Source organism: Eucyclogobius newberryi, unplaced genomic scaffold, assembly GCF_026437365.1.
Source record: "Eucyclogobius newberryi isolate DKJ021-1_F unplaced genomic scaffold, fEucNew1.0.hap1 SCAF_4, whole genome shotgun sequence".
In the NCBI taxonomy this organism is placed as follows: domain Eukaryota; kingdom Metazoa; phylum Chordata; class Actinopteri; order Gobiiformes; family Gobiidae; genus Eucyclogobius; species Eucyclogobius newberryi.
Genome location: NW_027316056.1, coordinates 34,082,684 through 34,102,311, shown reverse-complemented (window position 1 = coordinate 34,102,311; position 19,628 = coordinate 34,082,684). Strand labels below are relative to the sequence as shown.

At 44.2% G+C, this 19,628-nt stretch overlaps 1 protein-coding gene across 2 annotated transcripts in view; it reads right to left on the bottom strand.

Moving 5' to 3' along the window:
• Nucleotides 1–19,628, bottom strand: part of LOC140378184 (bromodomain-containing protein 4-like) — a 41,588-nt gene extending 21,960 nt beyond the window's left edge. Inside the window, exons 1-15 of one of the 2 annotated variants that reach the window (XM_072463901.1) lie at nucleotides 19,509–19,628; nucleotides 14,537–14,737; nucleotides 12,702–12,794; nucleotides 11,978–12,115; nucleotides 11,780–11,906; nucleotides 7,745–8,046; nucleotides 5,140–5,610; nucleotides 4,395–4,523; nucleotides 1,757–1,993; nucleotides 1,457–1,644; nucleotides 1,268–1,368; nucleotides 958–1,197; nucleotides 809–883; nucleotides 354–739; nucleotides 53–92 (exon numbers count right to left, since the gene is read on the bottom strand). In XM_072463901.1, the coding sequence (XP_072320002.1) occupies nucleotides 53–92; nucleotides 354–739; nucleotides 809–883; nucleotides 958–1,197; nucleotides 1,268–1,368; nucleotides 1,457–1,644; nucleotides 1,757–1,993; nucleotides 4,395–4,523; nucleotides 5,140–5,610; nucleotides 7,745–8,046; nucleotides 11,780–11,906; nucleotides 11,978–12,115; nucleotides 12,702–12,794; nucleotides 14,537–14,656 (2,647 nt within the window). In that variant the 5' untranslated portion in view covers nucleotides 14,657–14,737; nucleotides 19,509–19,628. The remainder of the gene's footprint in view (nucleotides 1–52; nucleotides 93–353; nucleotides 740–808; nucleotides 884–957; nucleotides 1,198–1,267; nucleotides 1,369–1,456; nucleotides 1,645–1,756; nucleotides 1,994–4,394; nucleotides 4,524–5,139; nucleotides 5,611–7,744; nucleotides 8,047–11,779; nucleotides 11,907–11,977; nucleotides 12,116–12,701; nucleotides 12,795–14,536; nucleotides 14,738–19,508) is intronic. The other variant, XM_072463902.1, reaches the window with a different exon arrangement.

Sequence of the window (19,628 nt, the reverse complement as noted above, 5' to 3'; positions counted from 1 at the left end):
TATTCAAACAATCAAAAAGAACACATGCTGTATGTATGTGAATAAGCTGTACCTGGAGATGGTGCGACTGGCACAGGGTGGTGCGCAGCGGGGTCAGGGTGGTGCGCAGCGGGGTCAGGGTGGTGCGCAGCCGGAGCAGGTTGGTGTGCGGCTTGGTGCAGAGCATGGTGCGCAGCGTTGTGAGCAGTGTGGTGCAAAGCGGGCGCAGGGTGGTTCACAGGGTGGTTCACAGGGTGGTTCACAGCGTGGTTCACAGGGTGGTTCACAGCGTGGTTCACAGCGTGGTTCACAGCGTGGTTCACAGCGTGGTTCACAGCCAGCGCAGGGTGGTGCACAGCGTGGTGTGCAGCCAGCGCAGGGTGGTGCGCAGCCGGCGCAGGGTGGTGCACAGCGTGGTGCGCAGCCGGCGCAGGGTGGTGCACAGCGTGGTGCGCAGCCGGCGCAGGGTGGTGCACAGCAAGAGTCTCTGTGGGCATCTGGCGGCTGGATCCGCTGTGTAACAGTGCCACAGAGTTGGGGCGAATGGGCTCAGTGCTGGGCTGGGTCACATGTGGGTTCATGAAGTGGCTAAGAGGGTCAAACCCAGGGGCCTGAATGTGCGGCTCTAGAGGAGGGCAGGGAGCAAAAGAAGGAGCACAGGCTTTGGACTGGACCACCACTGTTGTACTCATAGACTGGCCATGTGCTCTTTTCACATCTTTGATTCTGGATGTCATCTTGTGTTGTTTGGGAACCAGTCCTGATGCAAACACACACACTGTTATGGATGCCTATACCTCACAGGAAGGACATTTAGACGGACTCATACCATTGCCAGTGTCTTCATTGCCCGAGGCATCACTGTCATCTGAAGATGAAGAGCCTGTCTTGATCTTCTTCAAATCTGTCGACAAAAATATCCACGGTGGCTCAGTCTTATGGGATAAATTTGATTTTTGATTCCGAATAGTCCTATACCTGAGTGTTTTTTCTTCTTTCGGAGACAGGTGGACACGTACTTCTCCAGCTCTCTCAGTGTGGAAGGCTTCAGTGCTTCAAAGTCGATCTCAATTTCATCCGGGTTGGAGTTCTTCAGCGATGGTTCTCTGCTCTGGATGATGTGCACCACACGGCCCAGTTTGTCTCCAGGCAACTTGTTGATGTCCAGACTCAACTGTCTTTTTTCCTCATACGTCATGGAAGGGCATTTACTGGTGTCTGTTGAGAGAGACAGATATTGTGTAAGGCCAAACCTATTGAAACAATACACAATACTCGTGTAACTCACCTCCATCTGCGCCTGCCTCCAGAGCGGCTGAAGGCACCAGAGAAGTGGGACCAGCCTGAAGAGGTACAACTGGACCAAAGCCCTTTCCTCCCTCCTTCTTTCTATTGTGGGCAGAATGTTGGATTAGATGCTATGTGTTCCTCTACAGAATTACAGTTAAACCCTATAAAAGATTTGAGTGACACTGACCGGAGCTTCTTCTTCTCCTTTCGGTCTCCACAATACTCCTTGTTGCTGCGGTTTTTTTTGTGGGGCTCCACGACCTCCTCTACACACATTTTCTTCTTATATTTCTTCTTTTTGTCACGGTCTTTCTTTTTTGGTTTGCTGTTCTGGGGCTGGGACAGAGCTGCTAACTGTTCATGAACAGCTTTAAGCTACACAACACAAAGAAAAGGTTTATGGTCTGATTTCAGCTACAGCAGTGTCTGTTCTTACAGATCTTAGATAGTGTGGCAAATGTGCAATTGTCATGCCGTCTCTTTGTACCCTGGCGCTCTGAACACGTAGTGTGACAGTTCTAACCTGCTCCTGTAACTCGGCCAGGCGGTGCTGCCGCTCCTGGTCGCTACCTCCTCCAGAAGACTCTGAGTCGGAGCCTGAGCTGTCGTCTGACACAACAGGACCTAGAGGCAGGCGTGTGGAACAGGCAGAGGACGGCGTGGACACAGCAGCCAACTTCTCTGGCTCATCTGGCATTTTAGCAAAGCGCATCTCAAACACATCCTGTGGGGAAAGAAGACATGACACACCCAATAACAATATACACACGCTAATAAACTTGAACATTTTAACTTAAATAATGGTTCTACAAAAATCAAACATGGCTTCATATCAGTCAGGAGTTTCCCAAATCTGGAATTGAGTTAGAGCTCCATCAAATGAATGCAGAGGAAGTTACATAGGAAAAAGATTTATCCTCCAAAATGCTAATTCAACCACGCAGTTCTATTTAATCCCTGCTGACAGCGATTAAAGCACTGGCTGATCATCCTTGTGTATACGCAGGTCGAGAACAACAAAGTCGCCTATGACCTCCCGATGGCTCACTTGAATCTATATCATCACGTGACACCGGGACACCACTCAGTCCCTTTTCAACTTCTCACATGTGTAGTTGTTGTTCAGCTAATTATGGCTGTGAACCACCATTTGGATTTATTTTGAAGCTTGTTGTCTGTCAGCCTTGTGATCATTCTGCAGTCAGTGCTGAGAGTTCTCTCGGCCTCCTGAGGCTGCACAAGCGTGTTGGACCTGCTGTAATAAAAGGAAGGAAAAAGATTTTGGTTGTTTCCTATGACTGGTGAATTACCACTTTTTTAAATTTTCCCATAGTTGTGTGCTCGATAGATTTCTATTGGGTTTTGAAACCATAAAACTGCATTTGGGTTTTGTTTTGCTCTGCTGTTTTAAGTTCTGTTAACTATAGCCGCGTTCGGGTTATTAGTTCTGCACTGCTTTATTTTAATTTTATTTTGATGTTACCTATAGCTATTTTTGTGTTTTATATTGGGTCACTAGTGGTGTTCTCAGCTCAACCTGATCTTGCGGTGTCTCACTTCACAAACTGCTCGTTATTGCGGGTCATTTGTGGAGTTCACTGCTCGAACTGACCCCGCTGCACCCTCTTACTGGAGTGTTGGTTGTTTTGTTTCTATATTACGCTGAGTTGCTAAGGACGTGTCAACTCGACCCGACTCATACTGGCCTCTCTGTCCTTCCTATCTTGGAGTGGCTCATCTTCGAAAAGCCCTCTCTGATGATGCTTGCCCCAATTGTACTGTTATGCCCCGATCTGTGCATGTGGCACGCTTGGCTGCCTACGAGACTCTTCTAACTGGTCGTTTGTAGCGCCTCCGAGTCAATTGCCGGCTGGCCAGGTGCCTGTCCTCCACATAAGACGACAAAGGGGAAATTGACTGGAAAGGTGTACATGCTGAACAGGCCCTAATGCCGGCCGTTATCCGGTGATTCCGAGAGGTTTCCCCCGGTTCTAAAGGGCACTCTGCCTTTGCGTCCGTTCTGTGGTTCCAGCATGGGATCTTCCCCTGGCGCTGGAGGCGTGCCGGCCACCTCCTTTTGAGCCTCTTTCGCGTATTCACCCTAAATGGCTTTCAATGAAGACTGCGTTTCTTCTGGCAATGGCCTCGGTGAAGCGGGTAAGCAAGCTCCACGCTTTGTCTGTTGCAGATTCACATTTTCGTTGGCACAATGACAGCTCTGGTGTTTCCTTTTGCCCGCATATGGCTTTTGTTTCAAAGGTGGTTTCGCTGGCTGGTCGCACCCTGCTGCTACAATGTCGGCGTCATGCAGCGCGCAGCGCGCAGCCAAAAGATATAGGAGCAGGCTTTTATCCTTTGAGTAGTTTGGACAGTTTGAGGAAGGAAAACGTGCAAAAGAGACGACTTATCTGTTGTGCCACTTTCAAACGCGACTTTGACAAAACCATGATGTGCTTTTCCCATGTGCTCTTTCCCTTTCCATATACAGCCATTTGGTAACTGTATGGCTTCAAAAAGCACATTTTCTCAGCAAAATAAGCCAAAAGTTTTTTACAGGGCCATGGCTCTTGTTACGTTTAAGGCACACGTGAAATTATCACTTTGTTGAATAAAGTAAAATTTGCATAATATGTATAGCGCTTTTCCACCTTCAAGGCACTCAACGTACTTTACAAGGCAAAGTGTCATGCCTAAGGACACAACATTTCCTCTAGTGCCCCACTGTGGAACCTGGTGTTCCAGCAGTGTCCCATTCAAGTACTAATCAGGCCATGTCCTGCTTAGCTTCTGAGAGCTGACGAGATCAGGCATTGGCAAGCTGGTATGGCCTAATATGTGTCCTTTAAGAACATTGTATTGTGCTGTCGATTTGACTAATTAATCAATAAAAAAAAATTACAAAGTGCATCCACCAAAACAATTACCCAAAACAATCCAACCGAACTTAAATTAATTAATTTGAAGTTCTCTGGGTAGATTTAATATATCACTGCTGACATCATCACCACCACCACCACCACCAACACCACCATTATTTTATTAGTGTACACAAGGAAGGAGGTCTGAGTAGGACTCGAGCTTCACACAATCCTTTCCCCTTGTGATCGGCGGTGTTGGGTCCTCACCTGCAGTTTGCGAGCCATGCCCACCACGTCATGGTCCGGGGGGTTGTACTTGTAACAGTTAGAGAACATCAGCCTGACATCTGCTGCAAACTCCTGAGCCTCTTTGTACTGCCTGTTGTCCATCTTTTTCTGTTAGAAACATTCAACTATTTAGTTTCAGCAGACAAAATGGCTCCAATAAGACTTAAAATAAATTTTATATATATATATATATATATATATATATATATATATATATATATATATATATATATATATATATATATATATATATATATATATATATATATATATATATATATATATATATATATATAAATATAAAATTTATTTTCACTGGAGTTTGTGTTTTCTTATCCAATCATCTCACATAAAAACATTCTAAATAAATACAATTATAAATAAATACCAATATTGCTACCTTCTGTGCTATATAATGTCTTTCCAATGTATAATGCATCTAACATTATCCAAACCCCATGCACTACATAGAGACGTTAAAACATAGATTTATTAAGAAAATATTAGTTATGTTTTAGTGACATCAGGTGCTCACGTAGAAGACCTCGATCTCTGGATCCAGAGCCAGTGGAGACACATTCCGCTATTAAGAGAACTGTTCCAAACTGTTACCAATCTGGGGGGCCAGGGCCAGTAGAAAAGTGGCTATACTGACATTTCCCTACCCATCAAAGGTTTAAATCATGATAAAAGCACAATCTTTAAACCCATATTAAGTACAAACCTTGATAGTGCTGAGGTCCATGGGGTGCTTGATGATGTCGTAGTAGTCGTGCAGGCCCAGAGCCTTGACGTCCACAGGCTTGTAAAAGGGCCAGGCATAGGCCACGTGTTTCTTGGACAGCATCTCTTTGAGGAGGCGAGCGCACAAGCGGAGCTGCTCCTGCCGTTTAGGGGTGGACGCCCCAGAAGCTTCGGAGGCCCCAGAAGCTACAGAAGCCCCGGAGGCTCCAGAAGCCCCGGAGGCCCCAGAGGCCCCAGAGACTCCAGAGTCTCCAGAGGCCCCGGAGTCCAGAGCCAGAACACCAGGCTGGTGCTGGGAGTCGGGCTGGAACGTGTCCTGTTTGGGCCGCTTGGACAGCCAGCTGGTGTTGCGCGGAGGGCGGGGCTCAGACGACACAGGAGACGACTCACTGTGCTGGTCACTGGCTGTGGGCGTCGTCGTGTCCGCCTTCCTCTTCTGAGACTTCTTCTGCTATTCACAAACACAAACAAAACATATTATGCCTTTTTCTTGTATTTATTGATACATTGTCACACATGTAGATCATTTTGCATTTTGTTACATGTAAACTACAGTATTTATCAAAAAACTTTCCAAGCTGTCCAAAACCGCAAACTTGATTCTCATACCTTTGACCATACATCACATAAGCACTTTACAATTTGACAAACTGTCTTTTTAACGCTAAGGACATCCTGGAAATGTTCTATATCATATTTTGTCTACATCTGATAAAAGGAAAATCTCAAGCTGCTTGATTTGTTGTATTTAAAAAATGAAGCTGTAACCCACTGATTTCCTCTGTGCAGAGCTTGTTTCTACTTATATTTAGAGTAAAACAGACACCAGAGAACAAAACCACAGTCTCAGCTTCACAAAGGCTCCAAAGGGTTCAGGAACAGCTTCAGTTTTAATTAAAATATTTAATTAAAAGGAAAAAAAGGCCCTAAAGCATAAAGCTTAGATTTTGCACATCTTCTTTAACTCTCTAAAGGAGGTTTTGGGTAATTTCAAGTAAGTTTTTCTGTTAATATTATTATTTAATTTAGAAAATAATATTCTACGATAATATTGCAACTGTAGTGGGGTAGTATGATAGTTATAAATGTTACAGGAGAAATAATGGTGATGAAATTAAAAGTAAATTGGGAAGAAAAAAAATTGACTTCCGTAAAATACAAACAGGAATACAACAACCTTTGGACATTATGCATGTGTTTATTGGGGTCCCAGGGATATTCAGGGGAGAAAAAAAAAATTGCTCTAGCTATTTACGCTGCATAACGTTCAAAGCAACCAAACGGCTCGTCCTCAAACTGGCAAAGTCATTTCCAGTCCAGTTATTGTTGCAGCTGTTGCATTTTGCTATACAATCTCAATCATGTCAGGCTTTTCAAGAAGCATCCAAGACCTTCTGAAAAATGAGCATCAGCAATGACTATTGAATTGTGGACTCAACTCTCTCCTACAGCCTAAAAGCCAAAAGAAATTAGATCTCTTACTCAGCGAGTGTGTGACTTCTGGAGAGCTAGCACGCTGGTAACAAGTCACCAGATGAGATGAGCAGCGGAGTGATGGACCGGACATGACTTTGCTATGAGGAACATCAGTTAGGTTGCCTAGAACATTATGCACAGAGTGAATTCACCTTATTCTGAAAGTTGAATTCACGATTGTGAGTTGTATCCCTTCTTTCACTTTATGTATTAGTTTACATAACCTGCCAATCTTGACAGAAAATAAGTTCTACATGATATTCAAGCCGTTAAGAGAAACGGAGCAGTGTTGATTTGTTGGTGCACACAAACATTAAACATTTGACATGGCGGCAAGACTTTTCTGTCAAACCGAATTCCTGCTCAACCGATATGCCAAGTACGGATCTGTAGCAAAAAGAGGAAAAGTGGGCGGGGCAGAATGAGGATTAATAAGTGAATTCCTAAAACGAAATCCATTATTAAAAGTGTTTATTATCTTTATAGATTTGAAGTATATTTCAGCTATGTAATTTTATGCATTCAAATAAATGTTTTCAATATAAGTTATCAGTACTGTATATTCGCCCTCTGGAAGATTTTTATTTTTATCTTTATTATTATTATTATTATTTTTATTATTATTATTATTATTTTACACCACTGTGTCTGTGGCTAAGGGCACAACGAACAGTACACAAGACAACCATGATCTTTTTCTGGCTGTTGGAGGCTTCTTCTAACTTGGGTTCATCTATTTTTATTGTTTTGCCAAACAAGAGGGAAATCTCAACCAAGGAGCATTTTGGATTATTTAATGGTGAGGAACGCAAACCATGGCTTGATCATGGCATTACCTGATTTTGCTAAAGGTTGTTACAAAGCCCTTGGATGAAGTAGCTGAACAAGCCTTGGCACTTTTGAGAGCTTGAAGACACAAGATTTAGGGACAGCAAACACGAAGTCCCTATCTTTTACCATTATGAAGAGCTGTAAAACTTGCATCAGCGGAGAAAGGAAAAATGACATTTTATGTAACTTTGAGGCCTTATAACAACAAAGCTGGTGTTTTGCCCTTTGAGGCAACTGTCTGTATTAATGGCAAATACAGCATTTCAGCACAGCAGTACCTTGATGAATGGAGAGTTCTGCAGCACCGGTGAAGGTTGCAGCACTTGATTTGCTATTGTCAGTGGAGCAGGAGGAAGAGAGGTCATTCCCTGGGCAAACAGAGGGCCCAGGTGAGGGGTCTGCAAAGCCGGTTGCATGCGAGAGGAGGGGGGCAGGGACAGAAGATTGTGCAGAGGCAGAGAAGGTGTCATGGTTGCAGGTCCCTGTGGAGCCATGGTCTGTGCCACAGACGAGTAACTGAGGGTGCGGGGTGTGCTTGAGGCCGACGACGTTTCCTGTCCCGAGTCAGACTTGATAACAGCTGGAAGACAACACATTATCTATTATAAAATAAACAAGTCATAAAATGTTGCAAAGAGCGAATAAAAAATAAGTCGCTAATTTTACAGTCAATAACATTTATGTAACACTTAAAGGAATAATAGAGGACTTTTGGCGAACAATCAGAGACTAACTTCCTTGTGGCGTGGACAGCTCAGTAGTCCTCCCACATGTCAATCATTCCCTGCGTGCTACTGCACACCTGCAGTCTTGTTCCCAGGACAGCAGCATGTTTCCCTGGCTGCGCATGCGTGGTTGATATGCCGGTGTGTGTTTAGCGAGTTCCTTCAGTGTACAGTAAAAAAATGACGACAGAGAAAGACTGTGTTTGAGCTCAGAAGAGACGGAAATCTGCGGAGACGAGAGATGTGAAGCAATCCGTCATGCTAATGAACAAACGCACGTGTAGCAGCGAGGCTGTTGCGTGCTTCCGCACGAGGTTTGATGGTTGGGTTAGGGTTGGAAAAGAACAGTCGGGTGGGGGGTGAGTGCGCGCATGCACATTTTTTAAAAAGGGACTAACAGTCGTTTGAGTTTTCAAATCGGCGAAAAATCCTTCATTATTCCTTTAAACCTGAACCTAAACCGTTACAGACAGTTTAAGCAAATTTCTAACTGATTTCCATAAAATTTCTCTGAACATTGGCATCAGAATCATTTCAGAAATACAAACTCAATGGACTCAATGTCCCCAGCCTCCCCCGGGATATGGGAGAAGCTCTCCCGGAGGTGCGAGTTGAATTCCCTACTGACAGAGGGCTCCACAAGACGTTCCCAACAGACCCTCACAATGCGCTTGGGTCTGCCAAGTCTGTCCGGCTTCCTCCTCCATCAGCGGATCCAACTCACCACCAGGTGGTGATCGGTTGACAACTCTGCCCCTCTCTTCACCCGAGTGTCCAAGACACGCGGCCGGAGGTCAGATGACACGACAACAAAGTCGATCATTGACCTCCGGCCTAGGGTGTCCTGGTGCCATGTGCACTGATGGACACCCTTGTGCTTGAACATGGTGTTCGTTATGGACAATCCGTGGCCAGCACAGAAGTCCAATAAATGAACACCGCTCGGGTTCAGATTGGGGAAGCCGTTCTTCCCGATCACCCCTCCCCAGGTGTCACTGTCATTGCCCACGTGGGTGTTGAAGTCCCCCAGTAGAACAATGGAGTCCCCGGTCGGTGCCCTGTCCAGTACTCCTCCCAAGGACTCCAAGAAGGCCGGGTACTCTGCACTGCTGTTCGGCCCGTAGGCCGCCACAACAGTGAGAGACCTGTCCCCCACCCGAAGGCGAAGGGACGCGACCCTCTCGTCCACCGGGGTGAACTCCAACACGTGGCGGCTGAGCTGAGGGGCTATCAGCAAGCCCACACCAGCCCGCCGCCTCTCCCCGCGGGCAACACCAGAGAAGTGGAGCGTCCAGCCCCTCTCGAGGAGATGGTTCCAGTGCCCAAACTGTGCGTGGAGGTGAGGCCGACTATATCTAGTCGATAGCGCACAACCTCCCGCACAAGCTCAGGCTCTTTCCCCCCAGCGAGGTGACATTCCATGTCCCCAGAGTTAGCTTATGTGTCCGGAGATCTGGTCGTCGAGGCCCCTGCCGTCGACTGCCGCCCAGTACATGTACATATCATGTCTATTTTTAACTCTACTTACCTATTTTTAAAATCCGGTAGATATTCATTGTCCATTGTTTTTGTATTCATTATTCAATGTTTGATGTTTGTGTTGCACCGAACCACCAGGACAAGTTCCTATGTTGTGTACCCTGTTCATTGACTAATGGCAATAAACCTGATTCTGAATATACAAATAAATTATTTAAAAATCATACAATGTGATTTTCAGATTTTCATTATAGATGATGAATGACATCCGGCAAATCCTGAGTGAAATACACCCTCTGGCGTTTGTATTGGAGGTTTACCTTTAGCCTTGCAGCCTTCAGAACACGCTCCTTATCACAGTGATTTTACTTTTGCCGAGCCGGTGTGCTCTCTCCAGAGTGACGCAGGGAATTGCAACTGGGATCCTGTATACAAGGCCTGGAACCATTGACTCCAAAAAACCTTCAAGGCTTTTCTTTTCCTCCGGGACCCCCACCATTTTTTATTTTTTTCTGCAAGACCTGTAGTCCAAATCCAGAAGCTTGCTCTTCTTTGCCCGCAGGTTTCAGGTCATCCGTATTATCTGAGACCACTCTGCCTCTTCTACACGGCTCTCCACTACACCAAGATCTGTTTTCTAGACATGTCCAACATGTTTTGTATTGGTCCACTACGTTTAAGTCAAAGTTAAAACTTGAGCTTCAGTTTGATTATTTGGAGTAGGGATGCAGCAGTATATCGAACAGTATCAGTATCGGCCGATAGTTCACATATGACACATCGGTATCAGCCTCCAAAAAAAATACCAATATCAGTCGCATATATTACGCTCCAGTACTGAAAGAGTTATTAAAATGAAATCTGCTGTACCTTCGCAGAAACCATCGAAAGTTGATAGGGCAGACATTCAAATGAGACGTCGCCGCCACGAGGGCCAGCGATCGGCTCGAGGTTATCTAGAGTCACCAAAGCGAGCGGGGAGCCCCGAGGGGCAACCCCGCATGGGTTTTGGGTCTGATAAATGCACGCATCCCCGGAGGTCAGCGCTCGTTTGCATGTATTAGCTCTAGAATTGCCACAGTTATCCAAGTAACGGTAGAGCGATCAAAGGAACCATAACTGATTTAATGAGCCATTCGCAGTTTCACTGTACCGGCCGTGTGTACTTAGACTTGCATGGCTTAATCTTTGAGACAAGCATATGCTACTGGCAGGATCAACCAGGTAGCCCTCGGTGGCGCGCCGCCGTCCCCACCCCCCGGGGTGGGGGTGGGGGACGGGCCGTGGGGTGACGGGCGCCTGCCTGCACCGGCAGGGCGCCCGGAGGCTCTTTGCGTCCAGCCGAGCTCCCCGGGCTGGGGGGGGTGGGAGGAGCGGGCACCGCTGCCCGCAAAACCTTCCATCCCGGGCGGTGGGACCTCCGTGGGAGAGCACCTGGGTGAGACGGGGCGTCTCGGCCTCGCTTCCAACGTGTCCGGCGTGAGGTGAGCCGGAGCAAACCACAGCCGCAGAATGTAAACAAACCCGCAGTGCGCAGGAGCCTTCGAAGCTGGATAAAACCAGAACGGGGCCCTACGATGGCGGGTCATGTGTGCCCGTCGACCAACGGTGCACGGTGGCAAAGGCGGTTAGTGCTCTTGCAAGAAGGAGATCGTGGGTTCAATTCCCGGACCAGACAAACATCACATGATCTCTCTGGGTGGAGTCTGCATGTTCTCCCCGTGTTACCGTGGGTTCTCTCCGGGTTCTCTGGCTCCTCCCACCGTCCAAAGACATGCATGTGTTAGGCAAAATTGGTGACTCTAAATTGGCCCTAGTGAATGAATGTGAGCGTGAACTGTCTGTAATGTCTATGTCTCTGTGTTGGCCCTGCGACAAGTTGGCCACTGTCCAGGGTGTACCCCGCCTAAGGCCCGAAGTCACTGGGATAGGCTCCAGTCACCCGCGACCCCGAAAGGGAACAAGCGGTAGAAAATGGATGGATGGATGGACCTTCGCAGAAACAGGAAGTAAACTACAGCTCTGTGGACAGAGGCTTTCTACTGCAATATTCTCTATATTCAGTGGCCGTGTAGACCTATGTGTGTGACATGCAGACTGGACACTTACCGGGCTCCCTCCCTCTCCGTCCTTTGGTCACCACAGCAATCTCCGTCTCCTCCTGAGGCATCTCTGTGATGAGCTGCAAAAAGAGCTTTTCCAGGGACTCTGCCATCAGCACAATGTCCTCCTTGGGCTAAGCAGAGAGGGCAGACAGCATCAGGCTCAGTTTATACTGTCATCAATGCATTTGGTGCCATTTCTCACCTTGTTGTAGATGTAGCAGTTAGTGAACATGGTGTTGAAGTCATGCATGCATTCTTGAGCATTCCAGTAGTAGTGGTTCTCCAGACGTTTCTTGATGGTGCCCATGTCCATAGGGTTCTTGATGATCTTATAGTAGTCCTGGGGAGATGATACAAAAGAGCTTATCACCACAACACTTAACACTATAAATCCACAAAACACTTCTCATCTCATATCTGACAACTGTGACCTCACCAGTGTAGAAGCTACAACATCTCTAGTGCAATAACAGAGGAGGGATTTTAAAACTGACAAAAAAATGAAAAAATCTTTTTACTAATTTTACAGAGGAGTTCTTGACCCATAGGCTCTATCCAACAAGGCAAGTTAAAACGCGAAAATAAAGCTGTTAAAACGTAAAAAAATTCTCATTATAACACGACAATGTTATCGTTTTAATGTAATATTTTTGTCAAACTAGCGAAGAAGGCTGAACATTTTTATGCCACTGTTTTTTCTTGCTGAGAAGGAGGGTCTAAGGACAGGGGATGATGGGACATTTGCTGATTTCTTATGAACATTATTTAATCTGTTTTTCACTGTCTGCAACTGCAATTGTGATTTTGGGTGCTACAAAAAGTAAAGTGAATTAAATTGAAACTGGCAGTTCTACATATCTGTACAAAATTATATCATGTCCAAGCTCTAATAATAAAACATATTTTACTAAATGCTGGCCACTTACGGGGAGATTGAGCTTTACGGCATCCACAGGGGCTTGGAAGGGCCAGGCAAAGTGGTGTTTCCATAACGTCTTCAGCACCACTTTAAGCAGGTACTAAAGGAGAAATGAGACTTGGTGAATTTACAGTACATGTACAAACACCTGTGACCCCCAGCAAACATGTGGTCCTGAAATAACAACAAGCCATTATTAGGCTGGTTTCTCACTCATACATTTAGGACATCCAAACATAAAGACAAAATACATAACAATCCAAATGGATCTCATTACCCAGGTGCTCTGCGCTACACCGCTCATGTCATTAATGGAAAATGCCCTCAAAATAGGATTCCTGTTATAATTTAGCCTAGCTAGCCGGCCGAGGGGGCGCCGCGGGGGGACCGAGCGGCCGCGGGAGCGCCGAGCGGCCGAGGGAGCGCCGAGCGGCCGAGGGAGCGGCCGAGGGAGTGCCGAGCGGCCGAGGGAGCGCCGAGCGGGCGAGATATTGGCTTTCTATATCGAGGGCGCGAGCGCCAAAAGGATAAAACTTATTTCATAAAGTATAACAGAACACATAATACCCTTTTTTGGGGGGAAAAAGGTAAACGTGATGGATCTATAATTTATGATTATTTTTTATTAGAGTAAAATTATAATTAAAAAAGTATAATTCACGCTTTTAATTAGATTATTTTTCGGACTAGAATTCTCCAGTCCGTGTGTCATTCTCGTGTTGCTCTTCCGAGGGTCACAAATGAATCCTTTGCACATATATTTAAGGATTCTAGAGCTTTTAAAAGTATGTTACTTCGTTATTTCTGAGTCTTTTGACTTGGAAAACAGACTGGATTTAAGTTTACAGTCTGTTCTGTTAGAATATAGCAGCACGGAACTGTTGTTTTCTTCCTGTTTCTGAAGGTACGGCAGAGTTAACTTTCATTAGCCAGAGCATAATATCGGTGGACTGACATCGGTGCTTTTGGCTGATGCCAATATTAGTCAATGACATGAATATCGGCTGATACCGATACGAGGCAGATATACTCGAGCATTCCTTCTAGATTTAGAATCAGATCTAGTATAAGACCACATGGTGACATAAAATACTACTATTCCGTGTTGAATATTTGCTATTAAACTTTTTTTTAATTATCAGCACTTTGGACTATCTGAGTTTTTGTTTTGGAGAATTTTGTGTGAGTCAAGAGGTGGACACCCAAACGTTGGCTATTTCGCTGTTTTTCAGCTAATATTGACTAGAAGCCAATATATCAAGTATTGTGAAAACACAACATTATAATGTTGGATTATAATTAGTGTTGTTACTAAATATATTTTCTTTATCAGATTAAATCACACTTTATATAAAGGGAAATGCTGCAGAGATCTGGATCGAACACCGTGCACTCCATGAGGAGGATAAAACTTGCATGTGTGGTCAAGACTGATGGATTTTATGTGTAAAATAAACATGTGATTTCAGTGCTGCTCCTCCTTTGCTCGGGTAAGCCTCCATGCGTAATCTAAAACAGCGTGTTTGGTCAAAACAGATGTGATTATTCAGCATCTATCTGTGATTAATGTGGACATTTTCTATGATTAATCAAATGAGTTGACGTGTTAACTTTGACAGCTCTAATTATGACATTAAACAACTAAAAAGCCAACGCAAATTTTCTAATCACTCATTTTACACATTCACCATTTTGGACAAAGCACATCCCTAGTTTAAGAGTTTGGTTCACTGACAATGACAATAAAGCTTTTTCTGATTTTGAATACAGCCTACAATTGTGACTGAGGTTATTCCTAAAAATGAAGCTTCTTCGGCCTGGACATTGCAGAGGCATGTGTACCTGCAGCTGGTTGGTCTGGCGCTTGGGTCTTGCCTGGTCGCAGGTCTCAGGGGGCGGGGGGTTCCAGAGCAGGGCGGGGGTGGAAAGGGGGGGCACACCTCCCTCTGAGGCATCCCCCATCTCTCCTGCAGCCTGAGGAGCTTGAGCAGACAGGGCTGAGGGGCGCAGGGATCACCCCATCAGGAGCACATGGAGAACGCTCTGGGAACAACACAAACACACAAATTAGTTTGTAGTGGTTACAGACCTTTTCCTTCCAGCGACACCTATTTTGCTTGTGGAATTATTGGCGATCCTACAGTTTCTAAGAACCCGTGTGGGCCCCTGAGGATCTTTGGGCACCCAAATTTGGGTCCTGACTCCCAGGTTGGGAATGAATGCACTAGAAGGTGTGTAGAGAGGTCTGAGAGAAAATGAGGACAATATCACACTGGTATATTTGGACTGGCAGTGCAGAGCAAAGCTTACACATTGTATTTACAGGAACACCGATATCGATGTTATGAGAAAAGCTTTGGCCGACAACCGGTACTGGGCCGATATTTTCTTAATGTTATTGTGGTTAAGCTTAACTAATTTCTATTCTAAAATAAGGATAAAATCTATTTTAAATGTGTAGAACCAGTTAGAACACACAACACCCTTCTTTGGGGAAAAAAGGAAAAGGTTTGATAGGGCATATGTTGCACTATGTTTAGATATAGTTAGGCTATAGGCTATACTATGATTATTATTTGTTAGAGTAAAATTAGAATTTCACGTTTATTTCCATTATTTCTCAGACTAAAATGTCTCTCTGAACTTCTCCAGTCTCATCATCGTGTTGCTCCACCTTCTCCCGGAACAGCAAAAGAGACCTCCTCAGTCTCTTGTCCTTCTTAAAACCACTCACACTACAGTTATTTGCAGTAAACAAATCTGAAGTGAGTGTTTGAGGAAAACTAGTCAAATAATATCTGAAAAAACATGTTTATCACAAATCAGAAAAGTGACTTTGTTGCGTTTACTGTACTTTTTGGACTTAAAGCCACTACTTTTTTTCCCACGCTTTGAACCCAGCGGCCGATACAACTGTGCGTCTAATTTATAGATTTTACTGGCTATCGGCCATCAGGGGGCACTCTAGCTGGAAGCACAAGTGTTTGACAAAGAAGACGTCAGTGGACAGTAGAAGCACTGTCAAGGGGACACGTCCTTCAAAACCCTGTGTTTTATTCCAATCAGATAGGGTTGTGTTCAAAATATCGATACGTCAATATCACGGACTCCGTATCGATACGCGTATTGATACTGTAACATCATATCGGTATCAAATTTATACAATTTTTGTGGCCCGTCGGCTTGAAACGAGGTGGAATAGTTCTTTTGATCTGCCGTTAGTGCTGCTCCTCTGGGCCGAGTGAGAAGGAGCTGTGGACCTGATCAGAAGCTGATCTGTGCAGAAGATGCTGCTGCAGCATGTTCAGACCAGGCCAAACAAACATGCAATACTTTACTAGAATGTGTTCCTTATATTTCTATTTGGATCAGTTGGTTGGATGTATGAAGTTATTAGAGCAGAATGGATATAGATTTATAAATATTTGCTTTGTAGATAAACATGAAATTTCATACATTGTCTTATCCAGAGTAAAAACATTACACATTTGGGACATTTTTAAGACCGTTTTTTTTAAAATGTATCGGGATACGTATCGTAATGAGGGAATTGTATCGGGATATATATATATATATATATATATATATATATATATATATATATATATATATATATATATATATGCGGGTGGAAACTACATTGAATTCCAAATCATTATGCAAATTGTGTTAAAGTGTCATAAAGATAATTTGTGTTTGTTTTCCAGTGAAACTCATGTATGATATTGTGTCTCATGGCTCTTTGGGTCAGTGAAATTAATAGACACCTGTGCCAATTAGTTTGCCAGGTAAATCCAATTAAAGGAAAAGTACTTAAGGAAGTTCTACATTATTAAGCAGACCACCATTTCCAAGCAATATGGAAAAAAGGGTCTCAAAAATCCAAAAAGCATGAAATAGTTGAATGCCTTGGACGAGGTATGAGAGCCTTGGATATTTCAGGAAAACTTAAGCGTGATTATTACTAATCGTACTATTAAGAGATTTTTAGTTGACTCAGAACACACACAGATTCGTGCAGATAAAGACACAATGAGGAAGGTTTCTGCCAGACAAATACATCAGATTAAGAGAGCAGCTGCTAAAATGTCATTACAAAGCAGCAAACAGGTACTTGGAAATGAGACGTGCGGCGGGCAGCAAAGATGTTGGCAGTATTTATAGTCTGCACGGGTTTCATGCGGTGTCAACAGTAGAAATCTGAGCTAGCTGCTATGAAATCCCGTTCATTTCTGCGCGGAACCGTCCGCATAGTTAGAAATGTTTTCCCTGATGCGGAAAATCAGGTCCACCTGCGAGGGGGGGTGAGTCAGCAAAAATGAAGACATTTCGCCGCGCGGCCCCTCCGCATCCCGCGACGACAGAGGCTGTGAACGGCACACGGAACTAATTCTGCAAAATGACAAAACTTGTCACTTGTCTCACTCAACATAAAGTTTTGCAAACACGTTTCTTATTTTAAGGCTACAGTAACTGTTTACGGTCTGGTGGCAAGTGAATTATACAAACATAATCAGAAAGTGTTACTTTCAGCAGAAACTACTTATTTGTTTATCACAATAAACTATAACGTTTATTTAAAAAAAACATTTTTCATGTTTTTTAAATAGTTTACAAATGTAAAAAAAATGCCTATTACTCGATTAATCATAGAAAAGAGTCATTAGATTACTTGATTACTAAAATAATTGATCACTGCAGCCCAAGTATTTTGTGCTTAAACAAGCATGATCTGTTTTTGTCGCTGCTCTTGCTAATCCACTAATTTTGTTTCAGCAATGTTTTCCATTGCTTGAGGACAAAGCCTACACATGCTTATTGTATGGCATTTTAATGTGGTAATCTATCAACATAAAAGAAAAAGAAAACTCAGACAAATGCATTTACTTTACTTGTTTATTTGATATTTTAAGGATTATATTCCTGTATTCAGCAACGCAAAGAGATTGTCAGCAAATGATATAGGTTATGCGATAGTGTTCTCTTCCTTTACCAATAATTAACATTAACGCATTACTTTTCTAACAAAGTAAGTAGGGCAGTAATGAGGTAATGTAACGAGTTACTTTTAAAAGTAACATTAACCAATGTGTTTCTGGTAACATTGAAAAAAAATCCAGGTCGGATTTTTTTAAAAATATACATTTTAAAAATCTCGCACAGGTTTTGCAGACAGTTATCTTTTCTCAGAAGTGAGAGCTTCGCATTGGTGTGGCCTTATTGGTGCAGATATTGAATAAAATAGTTCTCTACATCTATACTAGTCCAACCACAGGAAAAGAGCCATTAGCTGTTGTGTCCGCGCCGTGACCCGCGGCGCTGTCGCCCTGCGCGTGTTCGGTCAGCTCTCATTATTTGTCTTATTGTCACTTGATGATGTGAGCACTTTGACAGTAACAATAACTCCACAGCTGAAACACCGGGCGTGGAACATGGATCTACAGTATTATAATATCATGGCTGCGGGCTGCACGCTGCCCAAAAAGAGCATCTGCAAACATAGATCATCTATGCGCCAGTAGGTAAAACGAAACTTATCAAAAGTCCAGCGATTTTCATATTTCACGCAGCTTTTGGATTCGCTCTCACAAAACAATGACATTCTCGAAACGTACGGCCAGTAAATATGCAATAAAATGTTTAAGCTCGGGTTTTCATTATTTTGAAATCCAGCTCGGTCGGGTTACCGGAAACGCACAATTTTTTCTTCTTGGCCTAATTAAATCAAAAGTTACTTTTCTACATTCTATTTATCTATTCTCATGCACAAAAAACGTTCAAAACAGAATTACATGAACAATTGAACTCAATTATTACCACAGTTATTCTGGATTTCATTACTACTTACACAATCAAAATAGTATTTTTTGAGCTACTGCATAAAAGTAAATTCTCTGGAGGATCAATAATGTCTGTCTAAGTTTGAGAATTAATTAAATATATTTCTTAACAAAGGCAGTGTTCATGTGCTTGTGTTACCAAGAAGGTTCCTGGTCAGACTGGAAAGTACCCTCTCCAGAGCAGGAGCTAAAAAAAAAAAGTACCCAGAGTGTAGTCCCAGTGCTACTCAAGTGTGAACGCTCATCAAATGGGACTAAAAACCTAAGTACCAGGAACTGCAAAAGGTCACTACAGTGCGCAGAACCCTACATTCCCGGGGAAGGAGGGGAGCAAGGGTGTTCAGGATCACAAACACCCACCACAAGGTTATGTGAAAGCATAACCCACTCACTGGGTCAGATAAATGAACTGTGCTTTATTACACTCAAATAGAACCATGTATAATGCCACAGTAAAGTTCCGCTGTGCTGTGTCATGTGTCAGAGCCGTTCAGAACAAGCAGGTCATTATCTGTTTAAGAATATCACGTAGATGTTTCCCGAATTTCTGCGCCACAAAGCGCGACCTACGCTGCAAAAAAGGCGTAACCTGCGTCAAGAATACGGTCTGTGCTACACGTAAACATCCGGCTAGCTGCTAGCATGCTAAAGGCTAGTGCTAACGCGCGCACTGACAGCTCCCTGTGGGTCACAGTAAACACACGTGTACAACTATTACAGGCAGAGCTCCAAAGCGTACAATATGAGCCCTAGAGGTACATTCTACCAGAATAAAGCCGCCGGACAGACTGCAAGCCGGCACAGGCCTGTGGACCGCTCATGCTCCACACCGCACTCTGACAGGACTGACAGCGCCGCGCCGCGCCGCACACTCTCCGCAAAGCACTCCGCCTACAGCCGCAGCACCTCCGGGGCATGAGCACTCTTGTTATAACGGGCCCTGACGGAGACAGAGCGAAAAGAGCCATGTGTACCTGAACAGTCGGCTGTCAGCGCTCACACTTCAGTCTCAGCCCAAATCCTGAAGAAACCGTCCCGACGCTTTCAGGGACGTCACGACGTCACACCTCATACGCACAGCGCCCGGCCAAGCC